The sequence below is a fragment of the Ovis canadensis genome, chromosome 14 (assembly GCF_042477335.2).
Source record: "Ovis canadensis isolate MfBH-ARS-UI-01 breed Bighorn chromosome 14, ARS-UI_OviCan_v2, whole genome shotgun sequence".
Lineage (NCBI taxonomy): Eukaryota > Metazoa > Chordata > Mammalia > Artiodactyla > Bovidae > Ovis > Ovis canadensis.
The window spans coordinates 62,529,954-62,550,435 of record NC_091258.1 but is presented as its reverse complement, the minus strand read 5'-3'; the positions used below and the strand labels follow the sequence as shown (position 1 = coordinate 62,550,435).

General features: G+C 52.8%; 1 protein-coding gene and 1 long non-coding RNA gene across 5 annotated transcripts in view; one reads left to right on the top strand and one right to left on the bottom strand.

Annotated features, from left to right (window-relative positions):
* Window positions 1–54: 54 nt before the first annotated feature.
* MAP3K10 (mitogen-activated protein kinase kinase kinase 10) lies at window positions 55–16,603 on the bottom strand. Of its 2 annotated transcripts, XM_069550761.1 has the most exons (11): window positions 15,312–16,603; window positions 11,372–11,552; window positions 7,979–8,127; window positions 7,322–7,497; window positions 6,471–6,717; window positions 4,397–4,513; window positions 2,671–2,848; window positions 2,445–2,557; window positions 2,314–2,350; window positions 1,384–2,073; window positions 55–656 (listed from the first exon to the last, which is right to left on the bottom strand). In XM_069550761.1, the coding sequence occupies exons 1-11, from the start codon at window positions 15,991–15,993 to the stop codon at window positions 581–583; spliced, it is 2,646 nt and encodes an 881-aa protein (XP_069406862.1). In that variant the 5' UTR covers window positions 15,994–16,603; the 3' UTR covers window positions 55–580. The 2 variants fall into 2 exon arrangements, with proteins under 2 accessions (XP_069406862.1, XP_069406861.1); XM_069550760.1 differs by lacking the exon at window positions 2,314–2,350.
* A 27-nt stretch (window positions 16,604–16,630) lies between these two features.
* Window positions 16,631–20,482, top strand: part of LOC138418864 (uncharacterized) — a 50,389-nt gene continuing 46,537 nt past the window's right edge. For all 3 annotated transcript variants that reach the window (XR_011248752.1, XR_011248750.1, XR_011248751.1), the window contains exon 1: window positions 16,631–16,858. This is a non-coding gene — a long non-coding RNA (uncharacterized lncRNA). The remainder of the gene's footprint in view (window positions 16,859–20,482) is intronic.

Genomic DNA, 20,482 nt, shown 5'->3' with positions numbered 1-20,482 from the left:
CCACTGGGGATGATCTAGGACCTGGGCCAGGGAAAGACACACAGCCAAATGCGGTAGGGGGCAGGGGTTACCTTTAATGCTGCATTTTGTGCCGAATCCCCTATGATGCCCTGTCCCTGAGTACCCCTGCCCACCCTCCCCCCTACAGCAGGGCAGGCACAGGGCCCCACCCCTGGGGTACAAAGGAATAAATTAAGTGCCCTCCCTCCCCCCTTCCCCAATAAATAGTGAGTATCCTGCCCAGGGCCTCCCCTGCCGCGTGGCACGGTGGGCTGGGGCGGGGCCTGGGGCGCTACATTCAGGGCCGCCCAGGCAGGCGGCTGCGGGTAGGCCTCAGCGGGAGCCGTGGGCCCCGCACAGGGGCACTGTGCTGTCCTGGCTTTGCCCCTCCATGTCCATGTCGAGCAGTGTGGGCTGCATGCTGGGGAGCCTCGGGCTCTCCGGAGTGTCTGGCCTGCTGGGAGGCGAGATGCTGAGAGTCTGGCCGAAGGAGACCAGTTTCCAGGGGTCCAGGCGGGGACGGCTGGCGGCTGGCCGGGGCCTTGGGGCGAAGGTCAGGGTGGTGGGGCGACCCGGAAACTCAGGGGGCCGACGGCGGGTGGGGAACAGGGCCTGGGGGTCGGGCAGGCGGGGGAAGTCCAGGGGATCTCGAGGGCCTGGTAAGAGAGGATCGGAGGAGATGAGTGGGGTGGGCCAGAGGGTGGTGTTTAAAAGGCAGGAGCATTTACATGAAGATTGGAATTGGACTTCTCTTCACAAAAAAATCTGATTTTGTTGGGCCCGCTGTCCAACCGGGTTTGGACCTTTACCTTGCCACCCCCACCCGCCCCCACTCGGAACTGCTCACTCGTCTGGGTGCGACTCTGGGCAGCCCTTTATCTCTCAGAGCCCGTCTCCTTGCTAGTACTCCCTCCTGCCTCTCCAACCCTGGGCAGGCTCACCAAGACCCAGAGACACCTTAGGCATGTTGCTGTCTGTGAATGGGGATTTCAGCGCCTCGCCACACAGGCCAGGATTAAACACAGTAATGGAAGAACAAGCAGCGCAGTGCCTTAGTTCCTTTCTGTTCTAATCATCTTTGTCCTGTTGATAAACTATAGGGCGCGGGTACCTAACAGGTGTTAGCGCTAGTAATCGTTCCCATTAGTGTCGCCTGCCTGGCCCCTGTGGGCATTAGAGTTGCCACCCCTGCTTCCTCCTGCGTCTCAGTTACCCAGGGATCCACAAAGCCTCTTGAAGCAGTGGGGACCATGGGGACACTGACTCTCCTCACGCTAAGCAAGAGGACTCCGCGTCCAGCGGGTCCCTGCTGGGCTGGGACATAGAGCTTTGGCGGGGGCAAGGGCGATGTGCCCTTTTCTGAGCGCGTGGAGCCTCACTCACCAGGGCCGGGGCCCGTGGGCTCCGGCGCCCCCCGCTGGCCCAGCGCCCCATCCGACGGCGTCCGCCGGTGCCCGCGGCTCACAGAGCGCGCAGCCGTGACGTGGGTGGGCGTGAGCGACTGCCGGGGGTCCTTCTTGAAGCTCTCCAGCTCCAGGTCCACCAGGGGGTTGGTGCTGGGCTGGGGCGGGGGTGGGGAGGGTGGCGGGGAGGGCGCGGCCGGCGCAGCCTCGTCGCTGTCGGAGCGCAGCAGCGAACGCGTGGAGTTGCAGTCGGACACCGACGACAGTGACACAAGGGTGGCGGAGGGCGCCAGGCCCGGGCCGGGGGCCGCGTCGTCGCGGCGGGCGGGAGAGCGCCCGGTCGGGCTCAGGCCCCGCGGGAAGCGGCCGCCGCGGGGGAAGAAAAGGCCGTCGAGCCAGCGCCGCTGCTCCTCGCCTTCCGCCGCGCGCGCCTCGGCCACGTCGGCGCCCAGGCCCACGGCGCCCAGCAGCGTGGCGCAGCCCAGCAGCGCGAGCTCGCAGCGCCGCCGGGAGCCGTGCCCGAGCCGCGCGGGCGGCGCGGGCGGACTTGGCTCCCATGGCGCCTGCGCCCCCGGCGAGGGCTGGGCGGGCAGCGGCACCGTGAGGTAGGACGGGGTGGTGTAGGGGGACGGGGGCACGCTGTTGCCTTCGTCTGCCTCCGCAAACTCCTCTGCAACCGGAGAGGGCCGTCACTGGCCTCTGACTCACTTAACTCTGGGCCCGGGGCCCTTCGGCCCATCCCCCCACCCCGGGACTTGGGGGCAAGGGGTTGCCCCCAGTGACCCCACCAAGATCAGCAAGTCCCACTAAGCGTGGTTCTTGAGCATTTCTCCCCCCAACCCCCCTCCCCTTGGGAATGACCCCCACCACCCAGGGACCAGCTATCTACCATTCCAGGAATTCGTCCTACCCTCTGGCCAGTGAAATCCGGCTCCCTCCGTGCAACCCTGGGGAATGGTCACCCCTTGGTCTTGGATTATGTTCCCCTTTGCCAGGGAATGTCCCTCTCCCTCCCTTTTAAAGGCACCCTCACCCTCTTACCCATTTCATTGAGGCTGGCAAAGCCTGGGGCGATGGGTGTGTGTTTGGGGGATTTGCCCAGGTTGGGGGCACTTGATGACCACTGTTTGCTTCCTTCTCCCAGGGCTTTCAGCCTGCAGGGGGCACCAAAGATTAGGGGGGGGACAGTCATAGGCCTCCTGGCTGCCAAGGGCCTAGGAGAGAGGCACAGGGCGGGGGGCGGGGGGTTGCTCCATGCGGCCAGTACCTCTCCTCTCCACCAGCCCGTTCCTTCTGCAGCGTGGAGCTGGGCCCCCAGGTCCGGCCCTTCTTCTTGCCCCCGACCAGCTCTTCCTTCTTCGGGGGGGCGCTGCTGCGGCCCCAGGTCCCACCGCCACCGCTGCTGCTGCAGCTGCTGCTACAGCCACCACCATCCACGGGGGTCACTGGCCCAGAGAAGCCACTTGGTCACTGGGCCTCAACCTGTCCCAGTCGGTCTCCAGCCTTACTCTCCCCACCTCGGTCCCACTCTCCACCTGGAGGCCCAAGGGAGCTGGGGTTCTGCCTCCAATCATGACCCTTCCCTGCTAGCCATCCTCACACAGCTCCCCCCAGCTGTCGGGATGATGTCCTGGCTTCCTCGGTGTCGTCACCTGTCACCCCTCACCGGCTAACTCTTCAGCCATCCCTTAATTCCCAAATGTTCACTAGCACCGTCTACGTGCCAAGCCCTGTGGGAGATGCTGAGAAGAGCAGTGGTATGAGCAGACCAGACACCCCGCCCTGGCCCTGGAAGAGTTTACATTTTAGGGGCCGAGGACAGATGATCAACAGGAGTCACCCTAGGTTGCCACCTGAGTCGGGGGCTAGAAGGTGGTCAGCAGTGTGGGGCATGGAAAGCTGGTAGGGGGCTTGGGGAGTTAGGGATGGTCCGGTGTGTGAGAAGGAGAGATCTGAGCAGAGACTTGAAGGAGGTGAGGGAGTCAGGGGGACACAAGGCAGAGGGAGGAGCAGATGCCAAGTCCCTGTGGAGTGTTCTGGAACAGCCTGTCCCCTGCAGAGTCGACTGCTCTCTCTCCTCTGTTCCCATCACACGTTGAACATCCTGACCACCATGGTTCGGTCATTATTTGTCTCTGTGTCTGCCCAGGAGAATGACCTCTGGGTACAAAGCAGGTGCCCAAACAGCAGTGTGTGTCAGGGGTGGTGTGTGGGGCGAGGCCAGGGGTGACTGATGGAGCAGAATGGAGTGGGGAAGCTGACCGGGAATCCTTCACCTCCTCAGTGAACCCTGTACCTCTGCCATGCAGCTGACAGGCCACCTGCCCCATTCAAGGTCCCTACCCTGGCCCAGCACCCTCGTCTCACCTGACTCCCATCTTGACTCCTGCCCGCCTACAATCCCTACTCCTCACGGCAGTCAGAGGGAAAAGGTCAAGTTTCCTCCAGCCCTCCAGAGGCTCCCCCTCAGATTTTAGATAAAATCCAGATTCCTTATCCCCGCTCTTAAGGCCCAGGGCAATCCTCTCCTGCTGAACCCTTGACCATAAACTCACTGCTCTCCCTCCCATTCTTGCTACTTCATCCAAGTTGGCGTTCCCAGCTCATAATCAGCATACTTGTTCCTGCCTCTGGGCTTCCGCCTTTGCTGTTCCCTCTGCCAGGGACACTGTTCCTTCAGATCTCTGCATATGTTACTCCTCCTGACCATGCCGGTCCCTACTTAAACCTCAGCTTCTCTGACAGGCTTTCTTTGTGATTTAAAAATAGCAGCTCTTCTGTTTTAGTCCCTCCCCTGGCTTCCTTGAGGGTGCGTATCACTACAGGAAATTATCCTGTTCACCGGTCTGTTTACTTGTTGTCCGTTTCCCCCAGTGAGAACGAGGGAGGGGGGTCCTACCCGCCTGCCACCCTGATGTTGCTCTGGCTTGGTGCCAGGTATGTGCTCAGGGAAATCTGTTCACTGACTGGTCAAGGCCTTGGGAGATACTCACGGCGAATGGCCCTCAGCCGGGGAATGATGCTGGGGCTTGCGGGTGGGCTGGCCCCATCTGAGCCTTTCCGCTTGTCCAGGGTTGGAGAGGCCTGGACTGTGATCTTGTGTTCAAAGCCTGCAAAAAGAAAGAGACTTTCCTAAGCACAGGGTTCCATGAGGAGCCAGAGAGAAGTTCCCTTTGAAGGAAGATAGAAGGAATGCCACCATTTCACATTCCTTAATGGGGTGGTTCTCAAAGTGTGTTCCCAGACCAGCAGCATCGGTGTCAAGTGGAAACCTCTTGGAAATGCAGATTCTTGCTGCCCTCCCTGAATCAGGAACTGCGGGGGTGAGGTGCAGCAATCCAACTGCTGTGTAACAGTACCCAAGTTACCTCTGCTGCTCACTCAGGTTTGAGAGCCGCTGCCCCGAGGATCTAGGCTTGAGTGTCCAATATGGCAGCCATTAGCCACACATGGAAAAGCGCTTGAAATGTGGCTTGTGCAACCAAGGAACTGGAGAGTGTTACCTTTAGTTATTTAGTTGTAAGTAATTTAAATTTCCTTTTAAAAACAGATACTCAGTTCAGTCATTGGAAACATTTAAGTATGTTTGGAACAACTTTGGTATGTGAATCTGCTCTTTCAACTGTACATTTTATGAAACCTAAATATAGGTCAAGAAATTTTGAGGAAAATTTAGAGCCCAGATTGAGATGCACAAGAATATAAAATGAACTCAGGCATAAGAATGTCTGAGTGAAGTCGCTTCAGTCGTGTCTGACTCTGAGACCCCATGGACTGTAGCCTGCCAGGCTCCTCTGTTCATAGGGATTCTCCAGGCAAGAATACTGGAGTGGGTTGCCATGCCCTCCTCCAGGGGATCTTCCCAACCCAGGGATCGAACCTGAAACTCTTACATGTCCTGCACTGGCAGGCAAGTGAGTTCTTCATAACTAGTGCCACCTGGCTTCCCTGGTGGCTGAGCTGATGAAGAATCCGCCTGCAATGTGGGAGACCTGGGTTTGATCCCTGGGTTGGGAAGATCCCCTGGAGAAGGGAAAGGCTACCCACTGCAGTATTCTGGCCTGGAGAATTCTATGGACTGTATAGTCCATGGGGTCGCAAAGAGTTGGACACGACTGAGCAACTTTCACTTTCGGTGCCACCTGGGAAGCCTGTAAGATGCACGCTGGATTTCAAAGATTTAGTGTGGGAAAAAAGGTAAAATATCTTATTTTAAAATTTTCTTGTAATGACTACATGTGAATATTGGGCTAAACAAAATACACTATTAAAGTTAATTTCACCTGTTTTGCCCCACCTTTTTTCCATATGGCTACTAAAAAATGTAAAATGACACATGCAGCCTGCCTTATTTCTGTTGGCTGGTGTTATTCTAGGCACTGCTATAGGGCTTGTAACTCTTGTAAGAGAGAGAATATCAGCATGAAGTGCCTTCTGACATTACCTAGGAAGCAGTCTCCCCCCAAAAAAAATCAAACCTGAAATTAAAACTGATTAAGCCTTGAGATCCAACTCTTAGGTTGAGCCATGTGAAACTTCTGTTTCTGTAGGTCAAAAATGGCTGAACACCAGCAATTTCACATGGTTTAACCTAATACCAATTACTGGAAATTCAGGGGACAGAGGGACATGTTAAGAGATACCAGGGAGCTGCAAGCAGCAAAATCCAGACTATGGGAAATGCTCTGGGATAAATGAGGCAAGGAGGATAAAGAAGATTTTAAAAGATATTAAACAAATAGCTGGGAGACAAAACTATGAGGAAAAGTAAGGAATTGACGGCCCTGAAAGTCAAGGCAGGCGTTTACTCTTAGGGAATGGCAGGGGATTGTTTGGAGGGGGCGTGTGCAGGCATCTGGGGTGGCTGTAGGGTCTCTCTGCTCTCCTGGGAGATTCTATTAATGCATTAAGCTATATAGTTGTTTGGGGGTCATTTTCTGTAGTTGTGATATATTTAGTAATAATAATAAGGCTTGAAAAGTAAAGAAATAAAAGGAAGAGATGACCCCTGGGTTAGCGCTGCTCCCAGCGGCCTCTCGGGGCTGCTGAAGGGGCGTGGCCGGGTACCGGAGGGCAGGCTGATGTGGCTGCCGCCTTCCCGCAGCTTGAGCAGGCGGCTGCGCTTGAAGTTGCCCTTGCGTTTGCGGACCCGGGGCTTCTCCTGGCTCAGCTGGCACATGAGCAGGTGCAGCTCCCGCTCCACGATGTCCATCTCGCGCTCTGCCAGCTCCTGTTCGCGCCGCCGCAGCTGCTCCTCCTGGAAGCGCTGCTCCTGAGCCGCCCGCAACAGCTCCTCTTCGCGGCTCCGGAGCTCCTGGGGAGGAGATGGGCGGTTTGGGGGGAGGGCCGGAGCTACCCTGCCCCCCGGGGATGGTCCCAGGGCTGCTGGGCTTGGTTGATGTCCTGCACAGGCCATCCTGCTGTGGGGCAAATTGGGGGCACAATCTAACTTACTCTTCACTAACCAGGTTGGGGGCCAGGGTAGGAGGCTGTGTTGGCCCAAAGAAAGGGCTGGCTTTTCTTTCTTCCTTTTTTTCCCTCTCTTTTATTTTTAATTTTTGAAGTTTTCAATTTGGAAATTATCCACAAAAGCATCAGTGCATCCGACCCACTCACCATCCATCCAACTTCGACAGTTACTTTACAAATTTTTTTCACGCATCACCTTCCTGCTCCTCTCTCCCTCTCACTTTTGCTGTGGGGTTTTAAAGCCAATTTCTAGACCTCATGCAGTGTCACCTGTAAGTACTTCAGGGTAGGGTGCCTTTTTCTTATCAATCTGCCAACAGGAGGCTGTCTTTCCTTAACATGTGGAAAAGGCTAAGACCCCCGGGCTCAGGGGAAGGGACTCTGCCCCATCCATGGTATCAGAACTCGGGGATCTTGCTCCCTTCCTCCCACCTCAACCCTGCCTTCACCTTCTCCTTGGTCCGCAGGTCATCGAACATGTGCTGAATCTCCAGCTTCCAGTCTTCCTGCAGCGAGTGAAAAGACTCCAACGGCATCTGGAACAGGGCTGACTGTTCGATGACTTCAAGTTGCTTCAAGATGCTGCCAAAATCTGGCCGCCCGTGGGGGTCTGGGTCCCAGCATTCTGGGGTTGGGGCGGGGAGGACAGCAGTGGGAGTGGAGATGTCAGTGGCCATGCTCTGGGGCATCAGCCTGCTCAGTGGAGGCAGGACTTTAAGGGACTGTGGACAAATAGCTCCCATGGAGCCCGGGGGAAGGAATTCAAAGCCACGTTCTTGGCAGCGTTTCACTTGGTGAAACTCTGGGGAGAGAAACTCAGGGACCTGTTCCTTGACTGGTGGTAGGATCAAGGGTCAGGGAGGAATCCCAGGGCCAGTGAATCCTAATAGACTGCCCTCAAGCACTGTGGGCTTGCCTGGCCAGAACAAAGGTCTGGAGGCCATGGAGGTCTGGAGACTGATCATGGTCCCATGGTTCCAGCCCCTTCTCCCTCACTCCTGGGCCCAATGGAATGGATGGGTGTGAAGGGGTGGATGGGTGTCTGGGCCTGAGGGCTCCTTGCCACCCCAAGCTGAGCCTACCCTCTCCACGGGGCCCTGGCTCACCCTCCAGTAGGCGGGCAAAGGGCTCGGGGCATGTGGAGGGAATGGGCAGAGTCAGCTTGTTCATAGCCACGCCATATGCCACGGCCAAGGCGTCGATTTCACGGTAGGGGACCTCACCCGTCAGCAGCTCCCAGAGCAGTACCCCGAAGCTGCAGGTGGGGGAGAGGGAGGGGTGATGCCAGAGCCCACCCTCATCCTCACCCACACCCCAGCCCTGACTCCAGTCCCGTGGTGAGCCTCCCTCCCCCCAGCATCCAGCCCCAGCCAGTGAGGCCACAACTGGCTTTGACCTCCACAGCCTGATCTCAAACAGATGTGGTGGGGTTGGTCCTCTGGTGTCTTCTTTGCTCTGTCCCTTTTTCCTCTCCCCTGCCTGAAAACCTTCGGTGGGTTCCTTGTGCCCACTGGGCAAATCCACCCTGATCTTGCTGACCCTGCCGCTTCCCCCTCTAAACACTCGGCCCCTGTACCAACCCCGGCTGCATCTCGCAGCCATGCTAAATAGTTGAACAAATCCTGTTTTTCCTAATCTCTGGCCTTTGCACACATTGTTCCCTTGGCTGAGAACACCCTTCCCCTTTGCCTAACTGTCCTTTAAGTCACAACTCAGGTGCCCTCTCTAACCAGGAAGGCTTCCTTGATTCCACAGCCTCCACATCTGGGTCGGAGGCCCCTTCACTACATTTCCATTGAACCCTCTGCACTTACCTCTAAATACAAGTTAACACTATTTAACATTTACAGAACACTCACTCCAGGCCAGCATTAGAGTCCTGTAAGGCAGAAGGCACTCGGTATGACCCCTATTTTATCCAGTGAGTGGGTGCAGGCTCAGAGAGGTTAAGTTGTTTGCCTAAGGTCACACAGCTTGTAAGTGGTGGAGCCACACTGCGCTCAGGCCCACCTGAAGCCCACAGCAGCTGCCTTGGCGGCTACACATTCCAGAGCACGCGTCACTATTACTGTCACCTGCAAGTTCCTCTTCTCCAGTAAACCGTGCTCCTTCTGGCTCCTCATCGGTGTTTTACGTAATGCCTAACACGGAGTGGATCCCCATGCTCCCCCATATCCAGGCATGCGTTCATTCATCATACACTTATTAAACGTCTGCTGTGTGCTAGGCACTGTTCCGGGTACTGGAATAAGATAGACACAGCCCCTGCCCTCATACAGCTCACAGCCTCTCCTTTCTCAGTGACAGCTCTGGGAAATTTGAGCTGGAGGAATGCTGCCTGAAATAATTTTCCATCCTCCTTTGCATCAAAGTATGCCCATATGGCAAGGGTTCTGGCCAGTGGGATATGGAAGTGTGTAGTGCGCAACTCAGAGAAGGCAATGGCACCCCACTCCAGTACTCTTGCCTGGAAAATCTCATGGCCGGAGGAGCCTGGTAGACTGCAGTCCATGGGGTCTCGAAGAGTCGGACACGACTGAGCGACTTCACTTTGACTTTTCACTTTCATGCATTGGAGAAAGAAATGGCAACCCACTCGTGTTATTGCCTGGAGAATCCCAGGGATGGGGGAGCCTGGTGGGCTGCCGTCTATGGGGTCGCACAGAGTCAGACATGACTGAAGTGACTTAGCAGTAGCAGCAGTGTGCAACTAATTTCCAAAAAGTCTCCTTAAAGGGATGGGGTCCCCTTTCCTCTTTTCTCCTTCCTACTGGTTGGAATACAGACAATAAAAACTGGAGCCCAAGCAGCCATCCTGGACCATGAAGTAGCCTTGGGAATGGAGGCCATACAAGGTGGAGGAAGATAACAGTGGATTGTAAGTGCAGGTGGCCGGACCCCAACCGCTCTACCTCTTCTACATCTCTGGAAACCTGTGGGGATGTTTTGATTGCCCAATGTGAATGACACCCCCATTAAAAACCCTAAAATAGGACTCTGAATTCCTAATAGTATATCAGTCCTGGGCTTTTACATGAGAGCAAAAGCATCCATATTATTTTTATTTTGGGTTTTCTGCTCTTTGTCACTGAAATATGGCTTCTATAAATGTTTGGGATCATAAATGAATGCCTTATGTGAAGCAAGACTAAACTTCCCCCCAAGGGCTGCGCTGCTCTAGTTGAGACTTGCTGTCTGATCTGTCTGCCCCAGGACCATGACTTTGCTGCTTGCTCCATCTGGAGCCTCAGCTGGGGACTGACCTGGGTTTGGCTTCCTCCCAAGAGAAGGCTGAGTTTCTGCTGTCACCAGGTCCTGCAGGTGACAAACAGCCACCTCACTGGCCTCCTGCCCCCTCTCCTGTCCCCTGAAGTCCATCAGCCAAGGGAGCCTTTGTGATGCTCCATCAGATCATGTCATTCACAAATGCCTCCAATGGTTTTCCAATGCATTTGGAATAAACCTAGAGTCCGCTCCCTTCTCTGCGGAGCCCTTGGCTCTCTCTTTCCTCCGTCATTTCCCACGAATTTCCTCCCGGCCTGCTCTGCTCTAACTATGTGTCCTTTTCTGGAACAGGTCATGCCTGTTCTCACCTCAGTATTTCCTTTGTGGCAGCTGCTCCCCCTGCCTGGGAAGCTTCTTCCCCTAAACTCTGCATGACTGGCTCCTTCTCGTCATCCAGAACCAGGCTCGAGTGCCATTTCTCATAAAAACCTTCCCCAAAGTCATCACCAGACCGCAGGGTGTTTTTCAGTTAGCTTCTTAGCTCGTAATACTGTCTAATCCTTTATCTGGTGGGTTAACTTATTATTTATTAAAAATTATTTTACAATTTTCTTAACTTAAAAACAGCCTTTTCAGCTCCACATGTATGTATGTGAAAGTGAAGTGAGAGTTGCTCAGTCGTGTCTGACTCTTTGTGACCCTTTGGACTGCAGCCAGCCAGACTCCTCAGTCCATGGGATTCTTCAGGCAAGAATACTGGAATGGGTTGCCATGCCCTCCTCCAGGGGCTCTTCCCGACCCAGGGATTGAACCCATGTCTTCTGTGTCTCCTGCACTGCAAGGTATTCTTTTCCCACTGAACCATTACGGAAGCCTGTGTATGTATGTATTATTCCTGTGGGCAGGAACTGGGTCTGTTTTTATATGCTGCTGTATCCCCTGAGCCCAGGGCAGCTGGATGAATGAATGAATGAATGGTTACCTATAAAGGTCTCAGTTTCCTGTCTGAGGAGTGGGGGCCATGTCATGGATGGCGTTTTGAGGGTCTTTGGTGCTGACAGCTATCTTTATACCACTTCTGCTAGCAGAGCAGGCACCTGCTTTGGTGCTCATCTGCTGGTCTGACCTTGCTGGCGGCCCCTGGACCCAGATCCCAGATCCCAGCTCCCAGCAGCTGTGGCAGCCAGTCCCTCCCACTCTGCCCTTCTCCCCCTTCCTCCCTCCTCCACTCCCAGGAGGCCTCCCCTCCCCCTCCCCTACCCCACCGTCAGCACCTCCAGACGTCACTGCTTTTGGAGAAGAGGGAGAGACGGATAACCTCCGGGGCCATCCAGGCGTACGTCCCCGCAGCGCTCATTTTAGTGGTCTTGTGCCACTCGCGGGCGAGGCCAAAGTCCGTGATCTTGAGCACCGTGTCTGCGAGGTTGTGGTTCTCTATGGCCTCCAGGATGAGGACTGCAGGGTGGAAAGAAAGGGGGGGTCATCCTGGGTCTGCTTGGCTGCAGACCCGTGTCCTACCCCCACCTCACCTGGAATCTCCTGTTTGTTCTCTCCCTGTCACCGTGGGTCGCCCCCTTCTGCAGTAGCTCCTTCCCAGGTCAGAAGCCCATGAACCCTTTCCCCCGGGTCTAATCGCTGGGTCTAATCGCTGCCTTAGCCTCCCATCAAGGGCTGGGGGGCTTCTCCTGAGTTCACTGGCCACCCAAGTCTAACCTGGGCTCCCAGGAGCTCAGTGAAAGGTTGACAGCCATGACCTTGGTTCTCCTTGGTCTACGTCTCAGACTCCCAACCACCCCAGGAGTGGCAACTGCAGACGTGAGCAGGAGGGGATGGTTTTCCTTCCCCTTTTGTCACCTGCTGTGGGGCCTTCGTGGCCCCAGTTCTACTCTTTTATTCGTCACACTCTTTGCCATGTGACTTTGAAGTTCTTTCCACTACAGAGGCAGCATGTATCTCCCCATCCTTTACTTTGGGTTGGCTGTATGACTCAACTGGTCTGATAAAATGAGACAAAAGAGACAGAGTGCCAGTTCCAAGCCCCGGCCTCTCATATCTGCTTGCCCTCTTGCCCTTCTGCCATCACCACAACAACATGCCCTGGCTAGCCTGCTGGTCCAAGGAAGATGAGCCCCAGCTAAATCAGTTTACCTCCAGCAGGCCTGCAAATGTATGAGCAGTAACGAAGGACACTGAGTTTTAAGACACCAAGGTTGCCGGGTGTGTGTGGGGAGTGGTTTGTTACACAGCAGTATTATAACAAAATCTGACTGACTGATCTATCCCCCAAGCATATTGAATGGTTCCAACTTACTTGCTGCCTAACAACAGTAACAATCATGGCCAGTGTTTATCAGGAGCCTATTAAATGGCAGGTACAGGGCTAAACCCTTTAAACAAATTAACTAGCAAGCAACCCATTTTATTGACAAGCAAATTGAGGCTCTGGCATGTGACTCTACCTTCTAGAAGTCTTCCCTTCTCAAGTCACCAACTCCTGCTTGTGGTGTGACCCTGTGACACAGGGAACACTCCATGGTCTTACACTTTATTTCTCCCATGCTGGGCCTAATTCAATTCACTTACATATATATATACTATACACACACACACTATATATATATATATATATATATATAGTATAATATATAGTTAGTTAATATATATAATATATAGTATATTATAATTTATAATATACTATATTAATACAATATACTATAAATATATATTATATACTATATTAATATATAATATATAGTATAGCTTTATATATATATATATATATATATAGTATATATATAACATATGTATATGCTATACAGCCCATGGAATTGTCCAGGTCAGAATACTGGAGTGCGTAGCCATTTCTTTCTCCAGGGGATCTTCCCAACCCAGGGACTGAACCCAGGTTTCCCACATTGCAGGTGGATTCTTTACCAGCTGAGCCACAAGGGAAGCCCATGCTATATATATGTTATATATATATAACATAACATATGTAACATATATAACATATGTATATATAATTATGTTACCCCTGCTTAAGACCCTCTAATGGCTTCTACTATATTGAATAAAATATCCAAAGTCTTCACCATAGCCCCTCAAGATTGACGTGATCTGGCCCTTCTACTTTTACGACCTCATCTCCTTCTGCCTGACTCCTGCTCTTCCAGGCACCTTAGGACCTTTGCCCTACCCAGGTCTTCATAAAGAAGACCACAGGTCTCTGCTCAAATGTTGCCTTCCTGGACCATCTGATCTAAAGAGCTCCCTCTGCCCCATTCTTAATCTGCTTTATTTCCTTAGAGCCCTTGATACTCTGAAATTTTGTTATCTATCTATTTAAACATCAACCATCTATTTCTGCCCACTAGAATATAACTTCCATAAGTGAGTGTGTGGGGTAATCTTATCTTGTTCACTTCTGTAATCCCCAGAGCCCAGGACAGTGCCTACACTTAATTCTGCTTCAGAATTATTAGTTGAATGAACCAACGAATGAATGACATCAGATGAGGAGTTCCTCAGGGGAGGCTAAACGGGGGAAGCTGTGCTGTGGAGGCCCTGTTTCCTCTGTCTCACGCATGCGTCAGTCCCAGTGCCCAATCAGGAAGCCAGGCTAAGGGCCCTACTGACCCCTTGTCCAAGTGGAATTGGCTACAGAGAAATTTGGGGCCATGGGAGCATGTCCTTACACCCCACCTGCAGGCTGTGAATCAGCAGGGCAGCGGGGGGGAGGGACTGAGAAGGGACCCCAGGCTTCAAGAGGAGCGTGTTGGCAGTCCTGCCTCCATTTACCCAGAATTTCAGCATTAGAGCGTGAGCGTCAAAGAGGACGGGGGCCGTCTGTCTGTCTTGCTCAATTCCCTGGCCCTGGCGCAGGACTGGTCACACCCTGGGCACATGGTAGCTGTCTGTTGAGTGAATGCCAGACCTGGAAAGTGAGGAAGACCCCATCCCTCTACTCCAGGGGCTCACAGAAAAATAGTGAGGTGGAGTCAAACGTTTCAAGATGAAGAACTGACATGAATCAGAAACAGATGAGACGTGAGGGTTGAGGGCAAAGAGAAAACCCTCCCATATTATGTGAGGGCAGGGAACATGTTGGCCTCACTCACAATGGACCTCTCTTTCTTAGTATACGATCTGATCCAGTAAATACCAAACGGCAGAATAAACAAATCAATGCAGACAAGAAAGGAAGTGACATGGGGCAGAGGAAGGATGGGAGAGCCAGAAAGGTAGGATTTTTCTTTCCCTGCTGTGTCCTAACAGTCAGGACAGGGTCTGGTACCCAACAGGTGCTCAGGAAATATCCAGGAAATATCCAGGAAATGAATGAAACCCCTAGATGGTGAGTGCCATAAGGGAAGAAACCATGGCTGTTTTGGTCCCTGTTGGGCTTCAACGTAATAGCTACTCAGTTAATATTAACTGACATCATGAGAAGCTGGTTGATCTAGATGTAAGTTCTGGGGAACCTTGCCTTCCATCTGGCCCCAGTTCTCTGTCAACCAACCAATCAACTTTTGAGAGTCTTATGATAGGTCAGGCAGCCTGGAAGCTTTTACATAAGCCACATCCCTTTTCTTCCTCCTCCTCTTTCCCAGTTTGTCTTGGCTAGCTGGGACAGAGGCCCAGGAGGACACCAGGAAGTGGTTCTCAACTGAGGGCTATTTTGCCCTACAGAGGACATTTGGCAATGTCTGAAAACATTTTTGGTTCTCCTAACTGGGGGGTGGGGAATGCTAATGGCATCCAGTGGGTAGAGGCCAAGGATGCTACTCCATAACTTAGAGCACCCAGGTCAGCCCCTCTGCAACCCTCCAGTGCCAAATGTCCATAGCACTGAGGCTGAGAAACCCTGACTCTGGGCCAGGCTCTTTCTGCCTCTGCCTGGTGGACTATGGTAGCGCTGGACTGTAAGGGCCATGAGGGCAGGCCCTGTACCTGTCCTGTTCTCAGCAGGGAACACAGAGCCTGTCACAGTGTTCATGGATACATGTTTATAGAGCTACTGTGACTGTAGTCTTCAACCTTTCTGGGCTTCCTTTTCCTCCCTTAATGGGACAAGGACTGTCTCACCCAGCCCTGAAGGTATACTGCTGCCCCCTCTTGCCCCAGCCAAGATTTTCTGGTGTCCCCCTCCCGCCACCAAGGCTTGGCCTCACAAGGTTCAGTGGAAGCAAGTTTTTGGAGGAGGACACCACTTACTGTTGATGGACTTGAGGTCCCGGTGGATGATGGGCACAGGGGCATCATTGTGTAGGTAGTTCATGCCCCGGGCCACCTGCACAGCCCAGTTGACCAGCACGTGAGGGGGCACCCGGCGCCCTGCCAGCACCCTGCTCAGGGCGCCCCCTCTGGCATACTCCATCACCAGGCAGAGGTGTGGGGGGCTGAGGCAGGCGCCCCTGAGGGCAATGATGTTGGGGTGCTGTAGGGCTCCGAAGAGTCGGGCCTCCTGGCGCACCTGCTCTGCTGTCACTGCCGGGTCCCGTTCAGGGTCCAGCCGGGCGGCCTTGACCGCCACCTCCTCGCCTCGCCACAGGGCCCGATAGACCTTGCCAAAGCCCCCGACACCGATGATCTCCTCTAGCTGCAGCTCGTGGAAGGGGATCTCCTGGGGCAGCTGGAGGCCGGCGGGGGCGGCGGGGGTGCCGAGGGCCACGTAGTTGCTGGGGAAGACGCCCACACGACCGCTGGGTAGCTGCCCGGTCCACCAGCCCTCGTCGCCCGACACGGCACAGTCCTGGGAAAGCACCTGGACGCGGTCGCCCCTCCGCAGGGTCAGCTCCTCGTCGCCCGCCGCCTCGTAGTCGAACACTGCGGTCCAGACGGGCCCCGCGGGGGTCGTGCCCCACTCCTTGGCCGCCCCCCACTCCTCCTCCTCCATGGGGGAGGGGCCGGGGGCTGCGGGAGGCCGCTTCACACAGGCTGCCCGCGGGATGCAGAGGGCGGGCCCCGGCGGCCAGGATGGGGGGCAGTCCCTGCGGATTCTAGGGGACTCCTGGGGGCCATGGCTGGGGGGCCCTCCATAGGAGCAAGAAAAAGCCTCTTTAAAAGGGCAGGGTCGTGCCCCCTGATTCAGCTGTCCAGGCAGGGTGGGGTGGGGGAAGGGCAGCGGGTTCACCTGTCCCCCCTAAACGTCAGGGCGCTAAGAAGGCCTGGCCGCGCAGCTGCCGAATTCCTGCCGGGGTCCGCCGGTGGGGGACGAGGGTGAGGGAAGCAGGCAGCCCCCTTCCCCGCGCCTCTCACCCCGCGCAGCTCCACCGGCGGCCCCCGGCTCCGCATCCCGGGCCACAACCTCCGGGCGGGGCGGGGCTGGCGGGGCTCCGGGGGCGCCCGCCCCAGGACGGGGTGGCGCGCCCCTCAGCCTCCTCACGCGCGGGGCGGCCGGGCGGCCCTCATCCTCAGCACCGGCCTCCGGGTTGGCCCCAGCCCCTGCCCCCGCCCGCGCCGCTTCCCGGGGCCGCCGGCGGTGCCTGAGTGACGTGCTCGCTGCCGCCGCGCCGCGGTGCCGCCTGGGAGTTGTAGTCTCCGGCAGCGCGGCTTCGAAGTCCGTCCCCGTCCCTCAGTCTCCAGAGCCTGACTGCCGGCCTCGGGCCACAGTGGGGACTACGCGGGGCCGAAGGAATCCTCCCGGGTAGATAAGCCTGGCCTCGGACCCTCCCTGGGACGCGGTGGGCCGGACGCCTGGAGGAGGAGAGGAGGAAAGGGCTGAGCGCTCCTCACAGTCCCTTCGAGGGCCGCGGCCCAAGGTGCGGTTGACGGTGACTGACGCTCTTCGCAAAGGGAAAAGTAGGAGCTGGGTGAATGGTGGTTACTGCCCCAAGCCTCTAACGCGGCCGGGACGAGGTCCCCACGGCTGGACTGCCCCTCGGGGGCCCGACCCGAGGTGCACGCCGGGAAGTGTCCGTTCGGACCGGCGCTGTGGGGAGGCAACCCCCCGGAGAGCTCCCACAAGCTCGCGGGTCGGGCCGACAGTGAGGCCTCTGCTGGGAAGACGGGGCTGGGAGGATGTGCGGAGTGTCCCTGAGGAAATCACCGCCACATCTGCTTTCCCCAGCAGCCCGGGGTTCCTCTGCCTCCACAGTCACAACTCGAGAATCCCCGCCTTTCATAATGGGAACTTCAATTTACTGAGGCTTAGTATGTATCTTATTGCTAAGTGCCTGCACACACGGTAGTACTAAATGCTCTCAAAGCCCCGTTCTACAGATGACACCTAGGGAAGTAAAGTGTCTTGTCCAAGGTCATGAATGTAAATGGCAAAGCAACAATTAAAGGCAGATTTTTAAATGGAAACCCACCACGACCGCAACGACAGTAATGATTAAAAAAAAAAAAAAAAAGCACCATGCCTTCCCATTTAAAGAGTGGGTAAACAGTCCTGCAGAGGTTCGGCGAATTGCTCAAGATCCGAAAGCTTGTAAGCAGCAAAATTCTGGATCCCTTCACTAAGCCTCTCCTGACTGGTGTGGGGATCTGGCGGGAGGAGAGAAGAGGACTATGACGGGCTCTGGTGCCTGAACCCTAGAGAACTGCCCCACAGTCTCCTGGGCAATTGTTCCCCGCTCAGAGGGAAAAGGGTACCTGCTCTCCTGGCTACCTGTGAGGGAAGCTCAGGAATTCTCAAGAATTCCTTGCTTGTTACAAGAGAGGCCCCAGCTTCTTGAGGACAGGTCTTGCTGCTATAACTTGATACATGCTTTCCTGAAAAACCTGTAGTTATGCAAAACAGTGCTTGTTAAAAATAAAAAGGCTTTATGGGGAAAAACAGAATTAGGGACAGCTTGCTGAAAACAACTATATGCAACTGTATAATGAGTTATACAAAACCAGTAATGCGTTCCAATAAAAATGTGCTCAGCCATCCCATTCTTTTTGACCCATGGACTGTAGTCCACCAGGCTCCTCTGTTCAGGGGATTTCCCAGGCAAGAATACTGGGAGTGGGTTGTCATTTCCTCCTCCAGGGGATCTTCCCAACCCAGGGATGGTGCCCACATCTCCTGCCTTGGCAGGCAGATTCTTTTATCACTGAGCCACCTGGGAAACCCTAATAAAAATACAATCACAGTTAAATCTCCATAGGGCATATGCACTTAGTAATACTTCCTGTTCCTTCTTTGCAGTTTTAAAGGCTGGGGTTTGTAACTCCTTCACAGAGGTGCCCATCTGGGGATACTTTCTCATGGAGATCATTTTCATCAAAAGTGAAAATCTGGAGAATTCCCTGATAGTTTAGTTAGGATTCCGCTTCCACTGCTGTGGGCACGGGTTTGATCCCAGTCAGGGAACTAAGATCCCTGCAAGCTGCCCAGAGCTGCCAAAAAAAAAAAAAAAAAGAAAATCTGATCCAAGGTGTAGTCTTCATTAATCTGTTATTTTAATGTGGGAAAATATTGTTGCAGTTTCTTCACCTGCTTTCACAGCTTTGCCACATACTATCTCATTGGAAAAGACCCTGATGCTGGGAAAGATTGAGGGCAAGAGGAGAAGGGGGCAACAGAGGATGAGACGGTTGAATAGCATCACCAACTCAATGGACATTAGTTTGAGTAACTCTGGGGAATAGTGAAGGACAGGGAAACCTGGCTTGCAGCAATCCATGGGATCCCAAAGAGCTAGACAGCACTTTGTGACTGAACAATATCATTGTAGTAAGTGTTATGGTTTTTGAAATCACTAAACCATCCATTGTGGATCTAAAGGAAGACATTTCGGTAGAGTTGCAGCTTTTCCCTTTAATATCTTCTTTTTAAAAAATACCTTCTTTTATTACTAAGTCTTCCCCTTTAATTATGAGAAAATTTACCTCTGATTGCTTAAAAACATTAGCCTCCTAGAGAAAATTGCCTATTAACCAATATGATGGTGATATGCTACCATCTTATTTTGTTTACCAATTGTTTATGGGGTGATTCAAGTGAAAGAAGGTGAGCAGCAGAACAGGTGGTCTCCAAGCAGATGCCTAGACTTTGGTGAGGGGGACTTGGCTTGGTTCTAAACCTGGGGGACTCTGCGATGGGAATGGGGAGTGGGGTGGCATTTGTGAAATCCATAAAAAAATCCTTCGGGTTTTGGTTGGGAATGTAATGAATAATTATTAATTTGGGGAGAATCTATTACTTTGTAATACTGAGTCTTCCGTTCTTGGATGTAAATATAATTTTTTCCTGGGATATCTTATATGTGCTTTTTGTTTCACTGGCTAGACTTGACTGTTTTTACTTTTTTACTAATGGCTGGGATTTTTTTTTTCCCTTATCAGTTACTGCTGTTTTTAATGCTGAGCTTGGATTTGGCTACCTTGTTGAACTCACTCTTATTCATTCTAGAATAGCTTGACAAATAATTCTCCATACTATTCTAGCTAGATGGCCCTGGTGTCCGGGGGGGAAATAAAAGCTTAATTTTTCCAATCTTTATAACTCATTTCTCACCCCTCCCTCTTTGGTTCAGAGTTCCAATACAGTGTTGAATGACAGTCATGATAATGGACAATCCTTGTCTTGTTCTAGGCTTTTTAAAAGAATGCCCCTAAGGTTTCATCAAGTATGATGTTTTCAGTACATTTTAAAAATTTATTCCTAATTGCTATGAAGTTTTTCTTTAGTAGGTATTGACTCTTATTAAATGCTTTCTATACATTTATTGATATAATCAGATGACTTTTATGTTGTTAATGTAGTATCATCCTCCTCTCTTTCACTATTGCTGGATTTGATTTAATACCATTTTATTTAGAGTTGCTGTGCATTTGTTTTCATGAGTGGAATTGACTGACTCATGGTTTTCTTTCTTGTGCTGTCCTTGCCCAGTCATGACGTAAGGGAAGCTAGCGCTGCTCTATTCTTTGAGGGAGGGAGCCGCCTACCTTTTCTTACACTCTGGAATGGTTTGTGATATATTAGAGGTATCTGTCCCTTGGACATTTGAGTGTCAGATCATTCATGTTGGGTGCCTTTTTAGTAGGTCTTTGACTACAATTTCAACCTGTTCTGTGGATATTGGTTTATTCAGATTTATTACTTTCTCCCAGAATACATTTTTGTGATTTATATATACCTAGAACAGTATTTTATCTGGGATTTCAGATTCATTGGCATGACTTTATGTTTATTATTTCTGATGAATCATATGGATCTGAAGTTATATTTCTTTTGGCTTTCCTGATGTTTTTATTTATTCCTTCTCTTATCTTTCTGGATCAAATTTGAAAAAAAATTTACAGTTTTATTGGTCTTCAAAAAGCTTTCAGCTTTTTGTTTGCTGAAAATAAGTAGAAGATAGTCCCTTTTACTAATTTTTTGGAGGGATATTTTATTTCATTAATTTCTGCCTATTGACTCATTTTTTTCCATATTAGCATTTATTTTA

Bases quoted from the DNA above. Each gene is read 5' to 3' on its own strand.
- MAP3K10 (XM_069550760.1), bottom strand. From the start codon at position 15,993: ATGGAGGAGGAGGAGTGGGGGGCGGCCAAGGAGTGGGGCACGACCCCC. The intron at 8,128-11,371 runs GTGCTGACGGTG...CCCCACCTGCAG, and splicing joins AAAAGCAGTGACGTCTGGAG to CTTCGGGGTACTGCTCTGGG. The intron at 657-1,383 runs GTGAGTGAGGCT...CTCTCTTACCAG, and splicing joins GCCCACGGGCCCCGGCCCTG to GCCCTCGAGATCCCCTGGAC.